The following is a 23,488-nucleotide window of genomic DNA, read 5'->3' as shown; positions in this document are numbered from 1 at the left end:
AAAAAAATAAAATAAAATATAATATTTAATCTATTTAATAAATTTTGAAAAAGTTGAAATATATATCTTTATATTTTTCACATTTTTTATAACTTTTTAATGTGATGAATACGTAAATAAATATATATTTAAAATAGTGGTTAATGTCAGTAATTGTCATTTTTATATTTAATTAAATTAAAAAATATTTAATTATGTTCAAATATCATGTAGGAAAAAAATAAAATGTAATATTTAATTTATGAAACAAAATTGAAATACATTTATATAATTTCTCATTTTTTATAACTTTTAAATATGAATAATAAGAAGATAAATGTTTGTTTAAATTTGTGATTAATGTCACTAATTGTTATATTAATATTTAATTAAATTAAAAAATATTAAATTATGTTCAAATGTCAAACAGAAAAGTCATGAAATTTATTTAATTTATTAAATAAATTTTGAAAATTTTGAAAAAAATGAAATACATTTATTTGATCTTTATATATTTTCTTATTTTTTAAAACTTTTAAATGTGATTAATAAGAAGATAAAAATATATTTAACATTTACTTATGTTTATGTCATTTTAACATTTAATTAAATTAAAAAATATTTAATCATGTTCAAATGTCACATAAAAATACAAAATGTAATAATATATTTAATTTATTAAATAAATTTTGAAAATTTTGTAAAAGTTGAAATACCTTAAATGTGATTAATACGAAGCTAAATATTTATTTAAAATTGTTGATAATGTCAGTAATTATCATATTATTATGTGATGTGATTAATAAGAAAATGTCTTTAATATTTAATTTAATAATTTATTGAATAAACTTTGAAGCAGTTGAAACACATTTCTCATCTTTATATATTTCCTCATTTTTTTTTAACTTTTAAGTGTGATTAATAAGAATGTTGTGTTTAATTTTGAGAAAGTTGAAATATATTTTCTCATTTTTTATAAGTTTTAAATGTAATTAATAAGACAATATCTAATTGTAATAGTACTTAATTAAATTTAAAAATGTTTAACCATTTTCTAATGCTCCACAGGAAAAAAGTAATGTATGTTTTAAATGTGATTAATAAGAAAATGTCTTTAATTTTAAATAAGAAATGATTAATGTCATTATTAGTAATATTAAAATTTAATTAAATTAACAATTATACTTTTTTATTTTTATTATATATTTTTGATTAAAAAAAAAATAATTTAAATAAAATTAAAATCATTATTTGGAATATTAATAATGAATTAAAAAATTAAATTTACTCAAGTTAAATTTTATATGAAAAAGATAAAAATATAGTTTTTAATATATTAATTAATTTTGAAATACATTTCATCTTCATATACTTTCTTTTTTATGTTTTTTAAATATGATTAATATGAAAATAGATAAATTTTTAAAATTGTTATATATTAATGAAATTGGAATATTAATAATTAATTAAATTAAAAAATATATATTTAAGGATTAATCATAATAGTATATAATATATAAATTAAATGTTTAAATAAAAGAATCGAAAATTATTAAATAAATAATAAAATAGACTTTTAATTATTAATTAATTTTGAAAAATTTAAATTTTCTTTATTCAAGTTCAGAAACATTAATTTTAAAAAATTATTATATGTATAAATGTATTTCTTAGATAATTGAAGATAAATTTTCATCTTTAATTATATAAGAAACAAATAAATAAATAAAATACATTACTTAATTTGAAAATTGTGCAAATTTTTGTCTTTTTATATCAAAATATTTAACACTCAACTGAAGTCACTGTTAAGCTATTAGTTTGAAGAACTTGTAACTAGAATTGATTAATTATTAAAATTATACATTCTCCTTAGTTAAAAATGGATATTTGAAGGTATTTACATTGAAGCTAATGGATTTTTATTGCTCATTTCATCAAGTTAGTAAACTGATAAAAACCTAATTTTATTGTAATTTAGTGTCTAAATTATCACAGTTGTTCTAGTAAGAGAAAAAAAGTTACTTTCAATGATTTGAAGCGATTATGATTAAGTAAGCTGTACTAAGTCAATCCATTTTCTCTTTAAAATATTGTAAATTATCTTTTATGTAATGTGGATGTAATTAAGCACAATAAAACAGTAATTTAATTTTATAAAAACTTTTTTAATCACACAAAAAATACAAACTTAAACTAAACAATATCAGTTCATTGAGAATGTGGGAGAGGTAAAGAATTAAGGAACAACATGCATGGAAAGAAGATAAAAAGGAAATGAAGCTTTGGAAAAATATAAATATTTATACAATAAATATGTGTATATCAACTATTAAGGAATCTTGAAGAGGAAAGATACTGAGAAGAAGAAAAGGGAAAGTGTTAAGGAATTAGTTCTTCTTTGTTGGCTTTGATGGAGCGGACTCGGGCTCATCCTTGTACCAGTCCTCACTGAAACGAAGACAAATTATTATATTTATACAGGGTGATTGTGGTTAATGAGTGTTACCATCCAGGTACGTTCTCTGGTGCGTCGCATCTTTGGGATTCTTCGTTGTACACCTCACCAACTTGACAACCTAAGTCTCTAGGTTCCTGCCCGTTCAAGCACACGTAGAACCTCTGACAGTCGGTGGGGTGAGCGTACTTGGGGTGCACCACCAAGTTACCGTTGGCGTCCTTCTGTCCTTCTTTGGGGCACTGGAAGCCGTCCTTCAAGGTGTCTATAAAAATTGACAATCAACAAACGTACGGAGGTGTGAACGACCCGCTGTCGTTTAATGGTACCGTTACTCACTTCCTACTTCGTTGCATCCGGACCTTCCGGCCGCGTCGGGCCACACGCAAGTACCGGAGAACTCGTCGAAGTGCAGGCCGGCCGTGCAGGTGATCTCGGTGTATTCACCCTCGATGCAGTTGTAGAATTTGTTGCAGACGGCCGGGTCCTGGTGGGCGAAGAAGCCGTTACGGCGTGGGCACACTCCCCTGGGCTTCGGTGGTTCTGAAAACAATCGGGAATGTAGCTGCGGATGGATTGGAACCAGTTTGATTGTTCTCGGAATAAATTTGTGTGCTATTTTTTGTCGTCAAGGCTACGCCAACGGAGATTTGCATAATTGAATGAATGATTTATAGGTTAGTATTCTGAAGGTACTTACGGAGCTCGGTACGATCGCCGCAGTCCACGTTGAAGGGTTGGTCACACTTGTTGATTTTGCGGATGAGGGGGTCGAACACTAAACCGTCGGGGCACAGCTTCTCCTTGGCAACCCCATCGGTACACTCGTAGAACTTATCACATTGCACCGGGTCTTCGTACTGCCCGTCCTTAGGGGGGCACTTGAATTGGGCGTCTGAAAAGTGGGTACATTTATCAAATCTCACTTTCTAACTGAATAAAACTTCATGAAATTGCCAAAGTGAAATTCAATACGAAATTGAAATTCAATTCTTTAAAATCTGGGTCAGCAATATTGGAACGTAATCCCATTAATTAAAACCTAAGTTGAAAAAAAAAGGTGCAAATTATCATACATAATTTTTAAATCGATTCATGTATAAGGCAATGTTTTATGTAAGATAAAAGTGAAAGGCGATGAGTTTTGTAATAAGAAAACCGGTCTATCATCCTAAATTATAATTCCCAACAGTACCACATTAACAGATATTTATTGTCTTATTGACATTTATAATGGAATTGATTGGAAAATTGTGCAAGGAGAAAATTTTTCGGTGCACATATGAAAGTGTGAGAGAAATTGAATATGAAACAACTCTAATTTACATTTGAACACAACGAAAAACTGGTACTTTCTCTAGGTGACACTCTACATATATCACTTCTAGTTTTTTATTGAATAAATTGCATAACCAGGAAATATGTAACGTGCCCCACATTGAAAATTAAAAAAATAATAACAATAAAAGTATTTTACTAGTAGTACTTACTTGCGGTTGCTGCCAAAGCAAGAACGGTCACCAAGAACAATTTCATGTTGTGTGTGCGTTGCACCGGCTGAACAAAATGTGAAAAACAATTACCAGATGGAGTAGAGGTAAGACAATGTCCACCTCTAGTTTGTGACTGCCCAGTTACCATCAGTTCCCTTATTTAAGAACTTGTAGATTGCCGTCCAACCAATCAGCCGGTACCACTTTATCACCGACATGTTATCGATTTTGATTGAGCGACTGGCTTTTCCCCCATTGATGTGGTGAAATATTTAACCTTTCTTGTATTATTTCAATTTGCTGGCATTCCTCCTCATGCATCTTCACAAGTTATTGGAATTGGCATTCAGTTTATCTATTCGGTGGGATGTTATGTAATTGTTTACTGAGTATGGTTTAAAAATATTTTATAAATTTAGTCATTAAATTTAATTAAATATAAACACTTATTTAATTTATAAGTATTTTTTTTTAAACACAATTTTGTAGTAACTATAGAAAATATTCTCATTATTGAATATATGAGTTTTTATATCTAAAATAAAACAAATTATTTTATATAGCTTTCCTAAAATATATAGCAATGTTGATAGATATCAAAATGATAAATATATTGTATATAAGTTTACACAGAAAACATAAATATATATAATATAATTTAAGAAAATAGTTTTTATCTTTAAATAAATAATTAATTAAACTTTAAAAATTAATGTAATTATTTTATAAAAATGATGTTTTTTTTTAGAAAAATATTTTTATTTTTATTGAGAAACAATTATTTTTATTTTAAAAAGTCATTTAATTACAATTATTTAGAATTAAAAAAAATTATGAAATTTTACCATTTTTTAAAAATGGTAAAATAAATCACTTAAAATAAAAATCATTGTTGTTTATGTAGAAGTACAACAATAAATAAATATTAAAAATTATTAATAATTTAAATATTATCATAAAATATATTTTTCTCTGATTTATGTAATTTGTTTAAGAAGGAATATTTTTATGTTTTTATTATTAAGTAATTAATCCATTAGATTTTTTTATTGTTAAATCACTGTAAAATAAATCATTTAAAATAAAAATCAATGTTGTTTATGTAGAAGTAAAAAAAAAACAATTAAATATTAAAAAAATATTTTTATTTATTATTGAAATATTATTGAATTATTAATAATTATTGAAGGTATATTTAAAATTATAATAAAATATTGTATTTGTGGAATTTGATTTTAAAAATTATTTAAATTAAAATATAAGAAATATAAAATAATTTCGTAGAAAAAACTAATTTCTTCTATAGAAAATAATTACTATTAAATTTTATTATTTATTATTAAGATGTTTTTGTATTTTTTTCTGATTTATAATATTTTTTATATTGTCATCATTAAGTAATTATTCCAGATTTTTTTATTGTTAAATTACTGTAAAATAAATCATTTGAAATAAAAATCAATGTTGTTTATGTAGAAATATAACAATAATTAAATATTAAAAAATATTTATTAATTACTGAAATATTATTGATTTATTATTAATTATTGAAAATATATTTAGAAATTACTATAAAATATTATATTGATTTTAAAAATTATTTAATTTAAAACATATTTAAATTTTTATTAAATTTGATATTTTTTCTAAATTTACAAAAAAAAATTATAATTTATACTGTTAAAATATATTATAAAATAAGTTTGAATAAATAAAATTATAATCAAGAGAAAGAATTACTTTTATTTTAAAAATTTATTTAAGTATTTTTTGTAATTTTCGTTACCATTATTTAGAATTAATTATTTACTTTAAAAATATTTAATTTTACTATTTTTGATTAAATATTTTTTTGTATTTTTGTTTAATTTATGAAATTTGCTTCAGAATAAATAATTTAACAAAATATTTTTTATATTTTCATTATTATGAAATAAAAATCATTGTTGTTTATATAGGAATGTAACAAACAATAAAATTTAAATTAAAATAAATTAAAACACAGATAATATTCTTTTAACACTAAAAACGTTATAATTTACTTTAAATAAAATTTGATGTTTTTTTTTGATTTATAAAATTTTAATTTTAATAAAAGAACAATTAAAATTAAAAAGAAAAAACATACCAACAATGTTGAAAAAATTAAAATAATAAAATTTAAAAAAATATTTTTATTAATTTTTGAAATATGTATATTTTATATTAATATTATAAAATCTGTTTGTAAAATAGATGGTTCTAAAAATTATATTAAATAATTTCCTTGAAAAATTCAAAAAATATTCTTTTAGCAGGAAAACATTAAACTTAGAATAAAGTTCAATATTTGTCCTTGATTCATAAAATTTAAATTTTATCAATCTAAAAAAATATTAGGATTAATTTTTACATATTGTGATTTTAGACACAAATTTATTAAAATAATAAAAATTAAAAATAATAATTTAGTTTATAAATTATGAATTATTATAAAATATTTTTTAAATAACATTATTACTTTTAAACGGTGTTTTATGAATTAACTTAAGAAAATATTTTTTCTATTTTTCATTATATAATTATTGTGTATGTCTGAAAAATAATAAATCATTTCTGTGTTAATATTTCTTCTACAAATTTGATGATATATTTTTTATATTAAGTAATATTTTTCGTATCACTAAAATTGTATAAAATTAATTTACCTTTAGAAAATATTTGTATATAATAAATAATTACTATGGCATTAATTATGACATGTTACTAAAAATTATTACAGAAAAAACTAATATTTTTATATAAATAAAATATAAATAATAATTACATTATTTAACATCAATAATTGGATAAAATAATTATAAAAAATAATTACAATTATGCAACTAAGACTATTAAGACAGAACTAATAATAAAATTAGTTATTATTAAGTTTCGTAGTGAATAGAATATGTATATTATATTACTTATATGTATATTATATACAAATATAGAAAATTAGAAATACGTCCTTGATGAATATAATTTGAATTTGACATTTTCGCAACAGTTACTACAAATTAATTTATGCATATACTACGATTTTCATATTTTATAAAATTTAATGCCGTTGTAATTTATTATTAACATTTTATAATTTAATTCATTGTTACTTAGTTTACATGTATGGTATTGTGTTGTTGATAAAAGAAAATTTTAGAAATGTTACTTCTTATAATTTAGTGTTAAATAAAATTACAATAATTTAAGTATGTATACCAAAATTTAGAAAGCTTTTTTAAAGGAAAGTTAATTTCTCTATAAGTACTAGTCCAATAAAACACAAGGAACATTTTCATTAATCTCTCTTTATTTTACTTATTACATTTAATGTTAACAATTATGTAAATTAGTAAAGCCAAACGATAATAATAATTAAGCAAATAAATCGACAATATTTCAAAATGTAACAAGGAAACAATTTTGATTTGAAGGCAAATCAATTGGGTTAAGCTTTCGTTCGAGGTTAACTAATTTCTTTTAAAGTCATTCTTAATAAGATCAAGTATAAGTATAAAATTTAAGTGTAAAACTTAATAAAAATGTAATAATAGAAAGTTTATTAAAATATATGTGAAGTAACATAAGAAGAGCTTTGATTAGCTGGCTTATTTTCAAATGTTAATTGTTGAATGGGATTGGCATGTTCCTGAACACAAGAAGATTTTATTATAGTTCCATTAAGTATTAGTCACATTTTTAAGTCTATAATAAGTAAAAGTTATTCAAGGTTTATCTGTAGTTTGTAATGTTACTCAGAATTGTTCCGCACGACAAGACTTTTAAACGGCAAACTAATCTTTTTATCTATCCACGTAACGAAATAATAATAATGGTAATAATAATAATAATATATTGACACTATCTGGTGCCCATTTACAAATTGTACTTTATTAATCACAGTAATACAATGCGTTTGCTATTAAATTATCATTTGCACGGTACCACCCAACCTTGAAATAATCATGGTATTAATAACCTACAAGAGGCTGAACACCAACCAAGGAATGTTTCCGAAAACAACTTTTAGAGGTCATTTTAAGAACTTTCTTCCTATGTCCATCGGAAAGGCGTTTTTTATTATAGGCAGGGACATTCCATTAAGTACTACCACCTTAAACTAGGTTAATTATTGGGGATATATAGTTTTTTCTTGGTCATGCATAATAATTCAATTTTTTTTTTAATTATCATGAAATATTTTATATAGATACAATATAATAATTAATAATACATTTTCTCAATAGTATTTAAAACTTTCAGCAAAATTATAAGTATTTGAGGGGGAAATATTTCAGGAGTAGAATTTGGATTAAAAAAAATTGAAAATCATCGAATAATTGTTTAATATTTAATTAATGAAAATTTAATATACATATAATTTATATAATTATTTTAAATTAATTCTTAAAATACGTTCAATAATAATTAAAATCTTATTAATTCTTCCATAAAAATGCATAAATAAGCACTTCTCATTAATATATTTCATTGTGAGAAAAAATTAAACATCAAATAAAGGAGATTCTTCTTCATGACTTTCACAAGTTATGAAACAATTTCGCGTTTGTTATTATAAGAAATATTTGTTAATAATACTTGAGCAATTTAAAATCACATAAACAATATGTACGATTGAAATAAGTAACTATTATATTTTTTTCGATGGTATTGATTAAAAAATAAATTATAATTAAAATGACAGAAACTCCAATTGAAATTATTTCTTACTAAATTAAATAGAAACTAAAATATCAATAAAATATTGAATTAAAAAAGAAGTAAAATATTTAATTTAAATGTAAAAAATAAAATAAAATATTTACATTAAATGAAAATAAATCAAATAATAATTTAAAATTAAAAAAAAATAATAAAATATTTAATTTAAATTAATTTTAATTAAAAACAAAAACATATATATTTAATTTAAAGTAAATAAATAAAATAATTAATTTAAAATAGCTAAAACGATTAATTAAATTAAATAGAAATTAAAGTATTTAATATTTAATTTAAATTAAAAAAAAATAAAATATGTAACTTAAATAAATCAAAATAAAATGTTTCATTTAAAATTAAAAAAAAAAAAATAGAAAAACATTTAATTTAAATTAAAAATAAATTAATATATTTATCTTAGATAAAAAAATAAATACATATTTTTAAATTTAACATTAATAAATTAAAATATTTAATTTAAATTAAAAAAAGTAAAATATGTAACTTAAATAAATCAAAACAAATTGTTTAATTTAAAAAAAAAACAGTAAAATATTTTATTACAATTAAAAAAAAAATAAAATATTTATCTTAAATAAAAAAATATATAAATAAAATATTTAATTTAAAATAATTTAAAAAAAACAAACATATAACATTAATTTAAAATAATTACAAATGAAATAAATTAAAATATTTAATTAAACATAAAATATATTTAATTTAAAATTAAAAAAATAATAATAAAATATTTAATTTAATTTTAATTACAAATAAAAAATATATATTTAATATAAATAAAAACGTAATGAAATATTCAATTTAAAATTAAAAAGATAAAATCTTTAATTTAAATTAAAAAAATAATAAAAACATATTCAATTTAAAATTAAAAAATAATAAATTATTGAATATTAATTGAAATTCAATTAAAAAGTCAATATATATAAGAAATTTTAATATTTAACTTAAATAAATATAAAATAAATAAATAAAATATTTAATTTAAAATTGAATGAAATATTCAATTTAAAATTAAAAAGATAAAATCTTTAATTTAAATTAAAAAAATAATAAAAACATATTCAATTTAAAATTAAAAAATAATAAATTATTGAATATTAATTGAAATTCAATTAAAAAGTCAATATATATAAGAAATTTTAATATTTAACTTAAATAAATATAAAATAAATAAATAAAATATTTAATTTAAAATTGAAGAGATAAATTATTATTTAAAATATTATTTATTTTAAATTAATAATAATAATAATAATAATAATAATAATAATAATAATAATAATAATAATAATAATAATAATAATAATAATAATAATAATAAAATAATTAATTCAATTTTAATTAAAAAGAAAAATATATGAATAAATTAATAAGAAATTAGAATTCAAATTAAATTGCTGAAATAAATATAAATAAAACAATTAAAGATAAAAAATGCATTTTTTACAATTTAATAAAAATATGCAATTTTTTGCTTTAAATCATAAAAAATATTAAATATTCGAAAAATAAAAAATGTATACAAAATAACATAGAAAATTATTAAAATAAATAAATAAATATAAAATGACAATTTTTTTCTAAGTTATGTAACATATTTTCAGTAAATTTTTAAGTTAAACAAAATAAATCATTATAAAACTATTACAGCACTGTTTAAAATATCTTAATTGTTAATATCTTAATGTTAATTTTCTACGATCAATTAATAAATTAAGGTGAAAAATTTTAAACAATGTTATAATTTACTGATTTACAATTTATTTTGAAAATAATATCTAAATTTTTATACCCTGTATTTGTTGAATAGTTTCTTAATCACAAGAAATAAAAAATGAACCTAAAAAATATATAGTTTAAATTTGAGCTTGAAAAATATTGTTCTAAAATATAAAAATAAAAGTTTTTTTTTTTAAATTTTCTTAATATTTTTATATCATTCAAAATATAAAAATCAAACTATTATAAATATATAAATTTAAATAAATTACAGTTTTTGAGTTTAATAGTATTGTAGAACTATTATTAATTAAACATATTTGTAATACTGTCATACAAATACAAATAATATAATACTTAAAAAAATAAAAGAATATATATTTTAAATAAAATTTTAATTTAATAATTAACAAACAAGTCTTAATTATAATACTCCTAAATTACTCCTCTTCCTCCTCTTCAACAACCGGCTTCCTTGGCCTTTGTTTCCTCCTGCTGACTTTGGTCGCCTTTGGTCTTGGAGTGGGTGGATTTTCCAATTCATCCAACTGCTTGTCTGTCAAACGACCTTTGTACCAATCAGCACTAAAATAAACAAAATAGTTACTATCACCATTGTCTTCAAAAAAAAAAGACGACATTTAACAGTACAAATTCGTACAATTCTTTTTGATTGTACACGTTAGGAATTTATATCATTTACTTTCATTACAAGGTGTGTACTGTAATTTGCATTAATCTTTTATTGTTGTCATGTGCACAAACAACATGTTTTCTTGAACACTTATTCGTCATTATGTATAAAGTTTAACTACTTGCATCAACTTGGGAACCTCACAAATAAATTTTTTAAGGGGATGAAGACTTTGGGCTTGTTAAAACTGGAGTTGGAGGCTCATAAAACATGTTTAAGGGTCTTAAGAACCAACAAGGGGTTGTTGTGTACAATTTCATTGCTTTGAACTTACCATTCAGGGATTTTACGGGCCCAATCGCAACGTTTGGCAACATCATCGAACGCCTGTCCCAGTTTGCATCCGCTGCGTCGGGGTGTGTCGCCGTTGATGCATACGTAAAAGTATTGACAGTCGTCGGGGTCGGCGTAGCGAGGGTGTGTCGCGGCCACAGTCTCGTTCACCTTTGGGCACTCGAATTGGAACACCTCTGAAATTGACAAGGATCACCACATGGTTACAAGATTGATGCTGGGGTACCAATCATTGCTTCCTTCCTGGGTCAGGTCAATGTTCGTATAGCTTAGTACTTCTAGTACTATCGCCATCTTGTTTTTGTTGCATCCATTGTCTAGATTCAATAAAAACCATTACGAAATGAGACCTTGATAAGTTGTGAGGAGTAATGATTTAAATTCAAACAATATTACATAATATTTTTGCTCTGGGAGCAACGTTGTCTTGTTTACCTTCGGAAGAGCAGCCCTTCTTCTTGGCCTCATCTGGCCAGGAGCAGATTCCAGCTTTGTCGTTGTAGACGAGTCCACTTGGGCAGGTGATCATGTTGAACTTGCCATCGACGCAGTAGTAGAACTTATCACAGATGTTGCTTTCTTCATGGGCAAAGTAACCGTGCTTCCTTGGGCAATGCTCACTTGGTTGAGGTTCCTCTGAAACCCCAAATTAACCTTCTAATTTAAATTGAAGACAAAACCTGTGACTACCACACAAGAATTCTTAATAAAAACACCGAGAAAGTGTTTAGAGAAAATGTCTTGAACATATGAATTAGTTGGACGACAAATGGAGCGTGTCATTTTAAATAAACATTATTTCCTTTTAGCTGAAAGCCTCGAAATGTGGATCAATGTCGTTCACACCATCAAAAGAATTCTTCTAAAAATACTCACGCAATTTAGGTCTTTGACTGCAGTCAATGTTGAACGGTAGGTCGCACTTCTCGTACTCGGAGCTGAAGTCGTTGAAGACCATACCATCCGGACACAGCTTCTCAGTGATCTGTCCATCTTTGCACTCGTAGTACTTGTCGCATTGTTCAGCATCGGCGAAGTAACCGTAAGGTTCCGGACATTGGTCTGACGTTTGGGAGTCCTCCTCCACATCTTCTACGGGCTTCCTGCGATTGTCTTTGGCTGGCGCCTTCCTGGCAGCCGAAACAATGGCTGGAACATAAAAAAGTGATGGTTTAGGTTCAAAGAACTGAGTTTTGAATTGTAAATTGTGGGATTACTTCACGGATTGAATGAATTAAACATGAATCGTTATCCTTCCATTGATAAAACTGTGGCACCCACACTAAATCTGTGTTGGAATGTCTTCCCCAGTTAATAAACGACACTTTAAGACTTAAATAACTGTGTCATGGATATATTTATGTGTTTTACACAACTTGGAGTGTGCAAATGATTCTTGCAAGTCGTTTTCTTTTAATTTCTTTGAACTTCTTCGTTTCTGCAAACAACTAGAAGCAGCGGTTGGCCTTTATGTTGTTGCCAGATTCCGTAGATTCACTTTCACAATAACATAACACTGGTTATACTCACATTGTTGTCATGTGACACAGTTTAAAAAATTTTATTTGTCTCGAACTAATGTTTAATATTCATTCAATGCGATTAAAGGAATGAACTGTTAACTGTTTCTTATGCAATGAGTTGCTTAAGTAATTGATTTCAGAAATGTGAATTAGCATTAATTTGGAGATTTGTTATAAAAGAGATACCATAAAAATAAAAGTTGTTTATAAACCTCATTGATTACATCAGAAGAAAATCAAAATTTATCAAAAATTATACACTGAACTCATTGGTTACATCATTGCTAAATTCTTCAATAGCTTTCTCTTTGAAAGATGTAAGTGAATATCTCCCTTTTCAGTAAAATTGATATAAACTTATAATAATAAACCTTTTCACAAAGAATTAAGTCACCAAAAGTATGAATTAACTTAAGTTGACTTAAGTTAAGTGGAATGAAGAGAACCTGTTGGTGAATGTCACTTAAAAACGTTCCTTTTGCAGAAATTGTTTAAGACAGTGTCTTGCCCACAATAAGCTGTCACTTCTTGCAATATGCACCGTAAATAGAAAGTCCCAGTACAGTTTCCATAAACCACACTAAACGTATGTGCTGGCACACTTAATTTTCACTGGTTACGCAACCTAACATAAAATAGGGTAGTGAAGTAAAATAAGAACTCACCAACGCCGAGGAGTAGCAGGACAGTGATGTGCAGAAGTCGCGACATGTTCGTAACTACAGGTGGGCAACGGAACCACTAAGGTTTATAACAGACCCGTTCTCCGGCTAGTCGGCTTGACCTTGCCAAACAGCACTAGAAGACGGGTTCCATCAAAAGCGATTTTAACTTTCCGATAACTAATCGCCTACGATCAAGTTCAATGTAAATATTTTCACTGGACAATTAATGTTTTAATTTTACCATAGAAAGTATTGCACGCATTATAACATTTAATCTTTTCATAAAGAAGAATGAGATGTCGAAGACTCAGCAAAAAATAAAAATTAAAAAATATCCATCCAACGTCCAAGTTCTCTTCATTTTTTATTATTTACTTATAATAGTTTAAAAAATGTCGGCAATATACAGAGGCACTGAGAATATTTATTCATACAGAATGTGTCAAAATAAGATGAGAAGTGAATATACATTTTTTCCTAAATGTGTCCCCTAAGCAGGAATATGCTCCTAAAGCTCCATAGTAAAAACAGAATCATTAGAAATTAGAAAATGAACAAAATTTGGAAACAAGTCTCCAAACTTTAAAAAACAAATATTAAGCTGACTTTTAAAAACGACTTAAGTTAAAATAGTTAAAAAGTTACTGATTTAATTTTCTGCATTCAAGTAAGAAAATAATTTCATGAACAATGTTTTTGTTTTATTTGTATGATTATTTCTCACATTTTAGACTTTTAAATCTTTTTTTAAATTAGATCTCAAATTATACAAATATTATTTAATTTCTTAAAAATGGCTTAAATATTATTATTACTAAATAATTGATTTAATTTTTAATTGGTTTTTGATATCTTTAAATATTTGTTTAATTTTTAGTATTTAGAAATTACTAAATATAATAATAACTGTTAAATAATTATTAAAATATTCTTAAAAGAAACTAGATAATATATTTCCTGATATTGATTTGAATTACAAAAAGATTTAAAAATTGGCTATTTCATTAAAATTCTTTACAAAGTTCTTACTATTTAACAAACAACAAAAGCCTTCTTTAGTTTTCTCAAAAACTTCTGTAAAAAATTATAAACTCATTAAAAAATAGATTATTAAAGTAATTTTGAATGTAAAAAGAAGATAATAATTTTGTTGAGAGTATTTGAGAAAATATTAATTAAATGAATATTTTACAAAACTTATGTGTATATTTTTAGTTCAATTTTTGTATATTGAATTTCATTTTATAAGAAACTTGAAATTAATATTAACAATATACAAATAAAAATTATTTAAAATCTTAAAATGACTTTATTTTATTTAAAGTAAAGTATTTAAAGTATTTAAAATATTAAAAGTATTTAAAGTATTTAAAGTAAAGTATTTAAAATATTTAAAGTAAAGTATTTAAAGTAAAGTATTTAAAGTATTTAAAGTATTTAAAGTATTTAAAGTATTTAAAGTATTTAAAGTATTTAAAGTATTTAAAGTATTTAAAGTATTTAAAGTATTTAAAGTATTTAAAGTATTTAAAGTAAAGTATTTAAAGTATTTAAAGTAAAGTATTTAAAGTATTTAAAGTATTTAAAGTATTTAAAGTATTTAAAGTATTTAAAGTATTTAAAGTATTTAAAGTATTTAAAGTATTTAAAGTATTTAAAGTATTTAAAGTATTTAAAGTATTTAAAGTATTTAAAGTATTTAAAGTAAAGTATTTAAAGTATTTAAAGTATTTAAAGTATTTAAAGTATTTAAAGTATTTAAAGTAAAGTATTTAAAGTATTTAAAGTATTTAAAGTATTTAAAGTATTTAAAGTATTTAAAGTATTTAAAGTATTTAAAGTATTTAAAGTATTTAAAGTATTTAAAGTATTTAAAGTATTTAAAGTATTTAAAGTATTTAAAGTATTTAAAGTATTTAAAGTATTTAAAGTATTTAAAGTATTTAAAGTATTTAAAGTATTTAAAGTATTTAAAGTATTTAAAGTATTTAAAGTATTTAAAGTATTTAAAGTATTTAAAGTATTTAAAGTATTTAAAGTATTTAAAGTATTTAAAGTATTTAAAGTATTTAAAGTATTTAAAGTATTTAAAGTATTTAAAGTAAAGTATTTAAAGTATTTAAAGTATTTAAAGTATTTAAAGTAAAGTATTTAAAGTATTTAAAGTATTTAAAGTATTTAAAGTAAAGTATTTAAAGTATTTAAAGTATTTAAAGTATTTAAAGTATTTAAAGTATTTAAAGTATTTAAAGTATTTAAAGTATTTAAAGTATTTAAAGTATTTAAAGTATTTAAAGTATTTAAAGTATTTAAAGTATTTAAAGTATTTAAAGTGTTTAAAGTATTTAAAGTATTTAAAGTATTTAAAGTATTTAAAGTATTTAAAGTATTTAAAGTATTTAAAGTATTTAAAGTAAAGTATTTAAAGTATTTAAAGTATTTAAAGTATTTAAAGTATTTAAAGTATTTAAAGTATTTAAAGTATTTAAAGTATTTAAAGTATTTAAAGTATTTAAAGTATTTAAAGTATTTAAAGTATTTAAAGTATTTAAAGTATTTAAAGTAAAGTATTTAAAGTATTTAAAGTATTTAAACTATTTAAACTATTTAAACTATTTAAACTATTTAAACTATTTAAACTATTTAAACTATTTAAACTATTTAAACTATTTAAACTATTTAAACTATTTAAACTATTTAAACTAAACTATTTAAACTATTTAAACTATTTAAACTATTTAAACTATTTAAACTAAACTATTTAAACTATTTAAACTATTTAAACTATTTAAACTATTTAAACTATTTAAACTATTTAAACTATTTAAACTAAACTATTTAAACTATTTAAACTAAACTATTTAAACTATTTAAACTATTTAAACTATTTAAACTATTTAAACTAAACTATTTAAACTATTTAAACTATTTAAACTATTTAAACTATTTAAACTATTTAAACTATTTAAACTATTTAAACTATTTAAACTATTTAAACTATTTAAACTATTTAAACTATTTAAACTATTTAAACTATTTAAACTATTTAAACTATTTAAACTATTTAAACTATTTAAACTATTTAAACTATTTAAACTATTTAAACTATTTAAACTATTTAAACTATTTAAACTATTTAAACTATTTAAACTATTTAAACTATTTAAACTATTTAAACTATTTAAACTATTTAAACTATTTAAACTATTTAAACTATTTAAACTATTTAAACTATTTAAACTATTTAAACTATTTAAACTATTTAAACTATTTAAACTATTTAAACTATTTAAACTATTTAAACTATTTAAACTATTTAAACTATTTAAACTATTTAAACTATTTAAACTATTTAAACTATTTAAACTATTTAAACTATTTAAACTATTTAAACTATTTAAACTAAACTATTTAAACTAAACTATTTAAACTATTTAAACTAAACTATTTAAAGTGTTTAAAATATTTAAACTACTTAAACTATTTAAACTATTTAAACTAACATTATTATTGTATCATGTTTGTGATATTTTTTCTTAAAAACATTTATTTAAGTTTGTTTAAAATATTAAAAATAGCTTGAGATAACATGTTTTCTGATATTGATTTAATTTTTAATGTAAAAAGCTTCGAGATGTTGATTCTAAACTCCTGTTTTTATGTGTAAATATTATAATTTTCGTTTAGAATTGTCACAAGTTTTAATTTAATTTAATTTTGTATATTAAAAGAAAAAATATTCTTGTAATTCTTGACAAATTAAAATCCTCTGATTTTTTAAAGACCATTAATTAAACAGCCAGATCTAGAAAGTTAATGGAAATAATTAAAACAAACAAACGTTTCGTATATTTATTTATTAAGTACCTGATGGTTCATAAATATTCATGAGATTATTACATAGTGGTGCATTAAATAAATACAAGGTAAATTATCTTTAAATTGCAATATGATCTTATCATCCATTACAAGACAATTAATAATGTGTTTTCCGTAATGTTGTTAACTGGAATTATACTGACTAATAAGAAATAGCTTAAGAAAGTTTACAATTTTTCCGACAACAAAATACTTTAAAAGATATTTCGTTAGTTTCTAAATTAATAAATTAATATAATATATTACGTCAGTTTGAGGACATAATTAAACAGCCCATTTTACTAATATTATTTTGTAATGGTCCTATACTATGCCAAGCAACTTGAAATATATTTTTTATACTAACTGAGCAAAATTTTGAATTCAATCCTTTTATGAAATATCTTACAAATTGTTTGATTTCAAATTTTGTGATATTTTTCTGGCGATCATTGTATTTCAGAAGCGGTAGCATATTATTAAATTAAATTTTCCATTCCCCAGTCCGGAAATGCAATCAGAGTTATTCAATTTGGGACACCATGTATATGAGGTAAATAAAATTGAAATTTGTTCCTTGCCAATCAAAACGCGCGCGTTGTAGCGCGCGCCCTCCCATAGTCAATGGCCGAACCGCTATCGATTGGCGCCCTGGCGGCGCAAGCCGGAACCCGATTATAGTACGCGCATCAACCAAGCGGTCCGTTTTTGTCGAGTTCATTTTGCAGAAAATTGTGTGTGAATTATAAAATAACGTTGTCGGAAGGATGGAAGGCCAATACACGGAGGTTTTGCGCAACATGAAACTATGCCGTTTCTGTTTAACGGACGAGGGCGAACTGATTAACATTTACGAGAGACCGAACAAAGACAACAAGCTCTCTGTACCGCTGCCGTTGCAGATTATGGCGTGCACGGCGATCGAGGTTGGTAAATAAACTACCTTCGTTTTTTCGCTGCCTCAACTGTCTAGTCTAGTACAACATCTTTCTGTAATTTGGACAAGTGCACGACGCCTCTAATTCCTAATTACTTAATAGGTTTCTTTATTTATAGTAGTCTACATTCTATCTATCTATCTATCTTAAGTGTGTATATAAATAAATGTTTTCGAAATATTTATACAGTTTCGTACGTTAAATTAAATTGTTTTTAGGTGTTTTCCGGAGATGGAATGCCACAACTTTTGTGCACAAGTTGCAGGAATCTCACCCAACTGGCGTATAATTTTAAAACAAACGCCAAAAAGGCGGACGACTGTCTCAAATTATTTCTGGCCACCGGACAGTTGAACAAGCCACAGTTAAAGCCAGTTCAACCACCTGGCGAGAGTGAGGTTAGCACTTAATAAATTAAATAAAATAAAATAAAATGCACTTTTTTATGTGGGTGGTAAAAACGCAAATTGAATGAACACTTTTATTTGTTTTGTTTTGTGCGTTTGAAAAAAGATGTCGCCCCAAAGTAAATATTTATTCTAAATTTAAAATTTACTTAAATTGTGATTTATAAGTTTTATTTTAATTGTAGCTTCCGTCTCCTGACAAAAACTTGGGCAAGTTCCTCAAATTAGCCAATGATTCAGGGCAGCCGAAAAAGGTTATCAAAAGTGAAATCATCACATTAAGCTTCGACAACAACTCAGGAGAACAGGTGTCCCAATCAATTGAAATACAAGGAGAACACGATGCAGAAATTGATTCCATGGAAGTCGACATGCAGGAAGATTCTCAGGAATCATTCCATGTACAAAAAGAGTCGCAGGTTAGTCGGAAAAATGGTGGCTTTTAAAAATATAGAAGCTTTCTCTTACTCCTCTTTTTAAGTTAGTTTGGTTATGTTGAAATAGTCATTTTTACCACTGTTTAGTTAGTTAGTCAGGTTTTTACGTTTATTCAGTTTAGTTCTGTGATTGTTTCCAACATCTTTCATTTATATTTTTAATCTAAAATCTATTGAATTAAAAACCCTCCAACAGAATATTTATGTGTTTCGATTTATGCGTTTATTTAGGTTTGTATCCAGAGTGGTAAGTCCAATTAAATCCAATTGATATGAAAGATATCTGTGATTGTAACATCTTGTGATATTCATTTGTGTGATTGTTACAATCCAACACCTTCATTTGTATTTTTAATCTATAATTTATTCAATTAACACCTCACTAAATTATTATATGATTCAGTTTATAAGTTTTCTTAGACTAGTATCAAGTGTATATTTAACTGAGATTAATGTATCATGGAAATTTAAAACTAATATAATTTTTTTACGATTTTTACTAAGTTTAGTGACTTTTTTGAACACTTTTATTCACATTTTTAATATACAATCTGTTCAGTTACAAATATTATATTATAATTTTAGATTTGTGAGGTTTTTTAAGCTAATAGCCTTAGAAGGAAGTCCAACTGAGAGGAATTATATGTGTAATTCAGATTACAACTAGTGGAAATTCTAATTTAATATAATTTTTAACGATTTTCAGTATTTTAATAACTTTTACCAACACATTCATTCACATTTTTAGTATACAAATTATTCTCTATAAATATTTCAACAATATATTTATAATTTTCAATTTGTGAGAGGAAACCAGGGGAAATTCAAATTTAATATATTTTTCAACGATTTTCAGTGATTTTAATAATTTTTTCCAACATTGTATCATATTTATTCACTTACAAATATTCCAACAATATAATATATTTATGATTTTTGATGTGTGAGTATTTATAGATTAGAGTGGTCAGTCGTAACTGGCATGAATGATATTTAGAATTGAGATTACAACTAAGGAAATTTAAATTTAATGTAATATTTAAGGATTGTCAGTAATTTTATTGATTTTTTCCAACATTTTATATCATTTATTCACTTATAAATATTGTAACAATAAAATATATTTATGATTTTCGATGTGCGAGTATTTATAGACTACAGTGGTAAGTCCAACTGGGAAATTCAAATTGAATGTAATATTTAAGTATTTTCAGTCATTTTACTGATTTTTTCCAACACTTTCTATCATATATTCAGTCTACAATTTGACGTGTAAGTTTTTTTAGATTAGTATCCACAGTAGTAAGTCCAATTGGGAAGATTAATATTTAGAATTGAGAGTTTTTTCCAACAATATCATATTTTCAGTCTATAATTTATTTACTTACATATATTTTAACAATATATATTTATTTATTTTCCAAAATCCTTTCATTTATTTTTTTAATTTATATTTTATTCTATAATGTTTATCTTTTTTGATTCATGTGTTCTTTTAGACTAATAACCTGAGTGGTAAGTCCAGCTGATATTAATGATTTATGATTATGATTACAGATGATAGACGTTCAAATATACATTTTTTTACAATATTCAGTCATTCTTATGATTGTTTTCAACATCATTTATTTTAATTTATATACTTAATCTATAATTTATTTAATTAAAAACTTCAATATATTATTTAAGTTTTTTGATTTATGAATTTTCTTAGACTAGTATCCTGAGTAGTAAGTCCATCTGACATGAATGACATTTATAATTGTCATTACAAATGACAGACGTTGAAAAATCATCAATATTCAGTCATTTGTGTCATTATTTTCATTCTTATTCTTAATCTATAATTTATCCAATTAAAGACTCTTCAACATATACTTGTTTTTTGAGTTATGAGATTTCTTAGATTAGAATTCAGAAAGTTAAGATGAATTATATTTATGATTGTGATTGTTGCTTTTAAAAGTTCAAAAATCAAGCAATTTTTTTATATTTAGACATTTTAGTGATATTTTCCCATATTGTTCCATTAATTAAATGTAATAGAAAGAGTCTATGTTTTAGTTATGAACTAGCATGATAATTAACAATAAAGTTAACGTATTATTTTGTCAGATGCAGGTCCGTTCAAATATATACTCGTGCACCGAATGCGACCGTTCGTTCCCGCTGAAACAATTACTGGACCTCCACATGATCAACCACAACAGGGAGCGTCACTTCAAGTGCGACCAGTGCGACAAAAAGTTCTTCAACAAGTTTGACCTGAAGAAGCACCAGACCACGCACAACGACGACCGACCCTACACCTGCGTGGTGTGTGAAAAGACCTTCAACAGAGAAACGCAGCTGCGCCGCCACGAGAAAGTACACTACGACGCCCCCAAGTTCAACTGCACCGAATGCCAACGGGTGTTCTTGACCAAACACCACTTCGACGTGCACATGGAGAAGCACCGGAAAAAGCGGCCGTTCGAGTGCAAGAAGTGCAACAAGAGCTTCGTCTTCAAACAGGGCCTGGAACGGCACGAGGCCGTGCACGACGAGAACAAGCCGCACAAGTGCAACTACTGCGAGTCCAGCTTCTCCACCGCCATCAAGCTGACCCGGCACATAACCACGCACGCCGGCCTGCGACCCTACCCGTGCAAGTTGTGCGGAAGGACGTTCCTGCTGAGCCACCACCTGACGAGGCACATGCGCAGTCACTACGTGTCCACGCCGGAGAAGTCGATCGGCGAGCACAAGTGCGACATCTGCAGCATGTCGTTCAGGAGGAAGGACTTCCTCATCAACCACAGCGCCATCCACTCCATGGTCAACTTGCGCTGCGTCATCTGCAACACCAGCTTCGAAACCGCCGACCTGGTTAAGGCCCACATATCCACCCACCTTTCCGACCTGCCGTTCCCGTGCGAGAAGTGCGATTACTCGTTCAACACGCAGGAACAGTTGGAGGAGCACGAGCTGAAGCACGCGGAGATGGAGTACGAGGTGCAAATTGAACAGGAGGTTTTGGCCGAAGCCAAACAAGGGGAGGGTGAAGATTCGGCTGATCTTGGAGACGGGTCGGATTATGAGCATGCAGACGTCGAAGAGTTTACCCTGACAAACGACTTAGATGACCCACAAATTATAAGGAGGAACAAGCCTGCTTTCGTAGAATTTTTGAAGGATGAAGCTGACTCTGACCACGAACGTACCGATGCTAATTTCATTGAGGAAGATGAGGACCAGGAAGAAATAGAAGAAATCAAACCCATTGTAAGGACGGAAGGTACGAAAGTGTACACCAGAAAGACCAACGTACAAAGGAAGATCCCCCCAACTATAAACCCTGAACAAGTCGGAGTAGCTCCCCTGGAACAGATCACCCAACCGGAGTTGCTTGATAATTTGAATGTTTCACAACATCCTGTCACCACCACCCCAACAACAACAACAACAACACCACCAGAAACTACCAGCAACGTAAAGGCAGGTATGAAAGTACAAAAGTTCATACTAACGAAAAACGAAATGAAGGAGATGGCGAAGAAAGGCCTGCTAGAAATGAAAGACGGCAAAATTATACTGAAAACCCGCAGCCAATCGTTCGTAAATGCCACACTTAAGCAAATCACCCCCAACGATTTGGAGGCGATGATCGAGAAAAATCAAAATCCCAAGACCTATCAGAATAAAATGGCAGAGGCTAAACGCATTGAAAATTCGATGGTTAGTTTTAACGTTGATCTCAACTTTGGCGAGTCTGCTTCCACTGAATAATATAATTTTAAGTACTACATTTTTATTATATGAACCTATAATGAACTTGCTAGAATTAGTATTTAAATAAGATTGCTGATTGTTTTAGTATACCTTTAAAGATTATAATAGTAATTAATATTTTATTATTAAGGAAATATAGTTTTTACGTATCACTCAACTTTGTGTATTAGTTCCTCTTGTGTTTATGGTGAGTAAAAAATCGATGAAGTTGTAGTAGACTGAAAAAAATACTCATTGTTATTAATTTATGTAGCTAAATCAGAAAACTTCTATTTAAATCTTTATCTAAAATTATTACATACTTGAGTATATTTTATCAATAATTTTCTGTGATTGTACTATACCAAAGGAACCACACCGTGATTCAAAGTCTTCATTGTGTTTCTAAGGTCCAAACTTATTTATCATCTGATCCTATCCTATTGTACTTGGATTCATCACTCTAAAGTACTACAAAGTAAAATTTTGAAGGTTAAATATTATTTATT

General features: G+C 25.1%; 3 protein-coding genes across 4 annotated transcripts; 1 reads left to right on the top strand and 2 right to left on the bottom strand.

Annotated features, from left to right (window-relative positions):
• Nucleotides 1–2,126: 2,126 nt before the first annotated feature.
• LOC109601185 (protein obstructor-E-like) lies at nt 2,127–4,083 on the bottom strand. The gene is made up of 5 exons (XM_020017409.2): nt 3,928–4,083; nt 3,138–3,332; nt 2,777–2,980; nt 2,489–2,702; nt 2,127–2,430 (listed from the first exon to the last, which is right to left on the bottom strand). The coding sequence occupies exons 1-5, from the start codon at nt 4,076–4,078 to the stop codon at nt 2,370–2,372; spliced, it is 825 nt and encodes a 274-aa protein (XP_019872968.2). The 5' UTR covers nt 4,079–4,083; the 3' UTR covers nt 2,127–2,369.
• A 6,711-nt stretch (nt 4,084–10,794) lies between these two features.
• Nucleotides 10,795–13,706, bottom strand: LOC109601186 (protein obstructor-E). The gene is made up of 5 exons (XM_020017410.2): nt 13,590–13,706; nt 12,278–12,550; nt 11,837–12,037; nt 11,382–11,577; nt 10,795–10,998 (listed from the first exon to the last, which is right to left on the bottom strand). Exons 1-5 carry the CDS (start codon nt 13,633–13,635, stop codon nt 10,854–10,856), a joined length of 861 nt encoding a protein of 286 aa, XP_019872969.1. The 5' UTR covers nt 13,636–13,706; the 3' UTR covers nt 10,795–10,853.
• A 4,399-nt stretch (nt 13,707–18,105) lies between these two features.
• LOC109601183 (zinc finger protein 726) lies at nt 18,106–23,157 on the top strand. Of its 2 annotated transcripts, none has more exons than XM_020017406.2 (4): nt 18,106–18,373; nt 18,604–18,783; nt 18,978–19,211; nt 21,351–23,157. In XM_020017406.2, the coding sequence occupies exons 1-4, from the start codon at nt 18,215–18,217 to the stop codon at nt 22,995–22,997; spliced, it is 2,220 nt and encodes a 739-aa protein (XP_019872965.2). In that variant the 5' UTR covers nt 18,106–18,214; the 3' UTR covers nt 22,998–23,157. The 2 variants fall into 2 exon arrangements, with proteins under 2 accessions (XP_019872965.2, XP_019872964.2); XM_020017405.2 differs by having other exon boundaries at nt 18,109–18,373; nt 21,345–23,157.
• The last annotated feature ends 331 nt before the right edge of the window (nt 23,158–23,488 follow it).

The sequence above is a fragment of the Aethina tumida genome, chromosome 3, assembly GCF_024364675.1.
Source record: "Aethina tumida isolate Nest 87 chromosome 3, icAetTumi1.1, whole genome shotgun sequence".
NCBI lineage: Eukaryota > Metazoa > Arthropoda > Insecta > Coleoptera > Nitidulidae > Aethina > Aethina tumida.
Note: the sequence above shows the minus strand (reverse complement) of the source record. Positions and strands in the feature narration are given on the sequence as shown.

What these genes read in the sequence shown, in the direction of transcription:
- LOC109601185 (XM_020017409.2), bottom strand. Translation starts at nt 4,078, where the DNA reads ATGGTAACTGGGCAGTCACAAACTAGAGGTGGACATTGTCTTACCTCT. An exon ending in TGCTTTGGCAGCAACCGCAA is followed by an intron (nt 3,333 to 3,927) that starts GTAAGTACTACT and finishes CCCACTTTTCAG; the next exon opens with ACGCCCAATTCAAGTGCCCC. An exon ending in CGGCGATCGTACCGAGCTCC is followed by an intron (nt 2,981 to 3,137) that starts GTAAGTACCTTC and finishes GATTGTTTTCAG; the next exon opens with AACCACCGAAGCCCAGGGGA.
- LOC109601183 (XM_020017405.2), top strand. Translation starts at nt 18,215, where the DNA reads ATGGAAGGCCAATACACGGAGGTTTTGCGCAACATGAAACTATGCCGT. An exon ending in TGGCGTGCACGGCGATCGAG is followed by an intron (nt 18,374 to 18,603) that starts GTTGGTAAATAA and finishes AATTGTTTTTAG; the next exon opens with GTGTTTTCCGGAGATGGAAT. An exon ending in AACCACCTGGCGAGAGTGAG is followed by an intron (nt 18,784 to 18,977) that starts GTTAGCACTTAA and finishes TTTTAATTGTAG; the next exon opens with CTTCCGTCTCCTGACAAAAA.
- LOC109601186 (XM_020017410.2), bottom strand. Translation starts at nt 13,635, where the DNA reads ATGTCGCGACTTCTGCACATCACTGTCCTGCTACTCCTCGGCGTTG. An exon ending in CCTGCTACTCCTCGGCGTTG is followed by an intron (nt 12,551 to 13,589) that starts GTGAGTTCTTAT and finishes TTTATGTTCCAG; the next exon opens with CCATTGTTTCGGCTGCCAGG. An exon ending in CAGTCAAAGACCTAAATTGC is followed by an intron (nt 12,038 to 12,277) that starts GTGAGTATTTTT and finishes TTGGGGTTTCAG; the next exon opens with AGGAACCTCAACCAAGTGAG.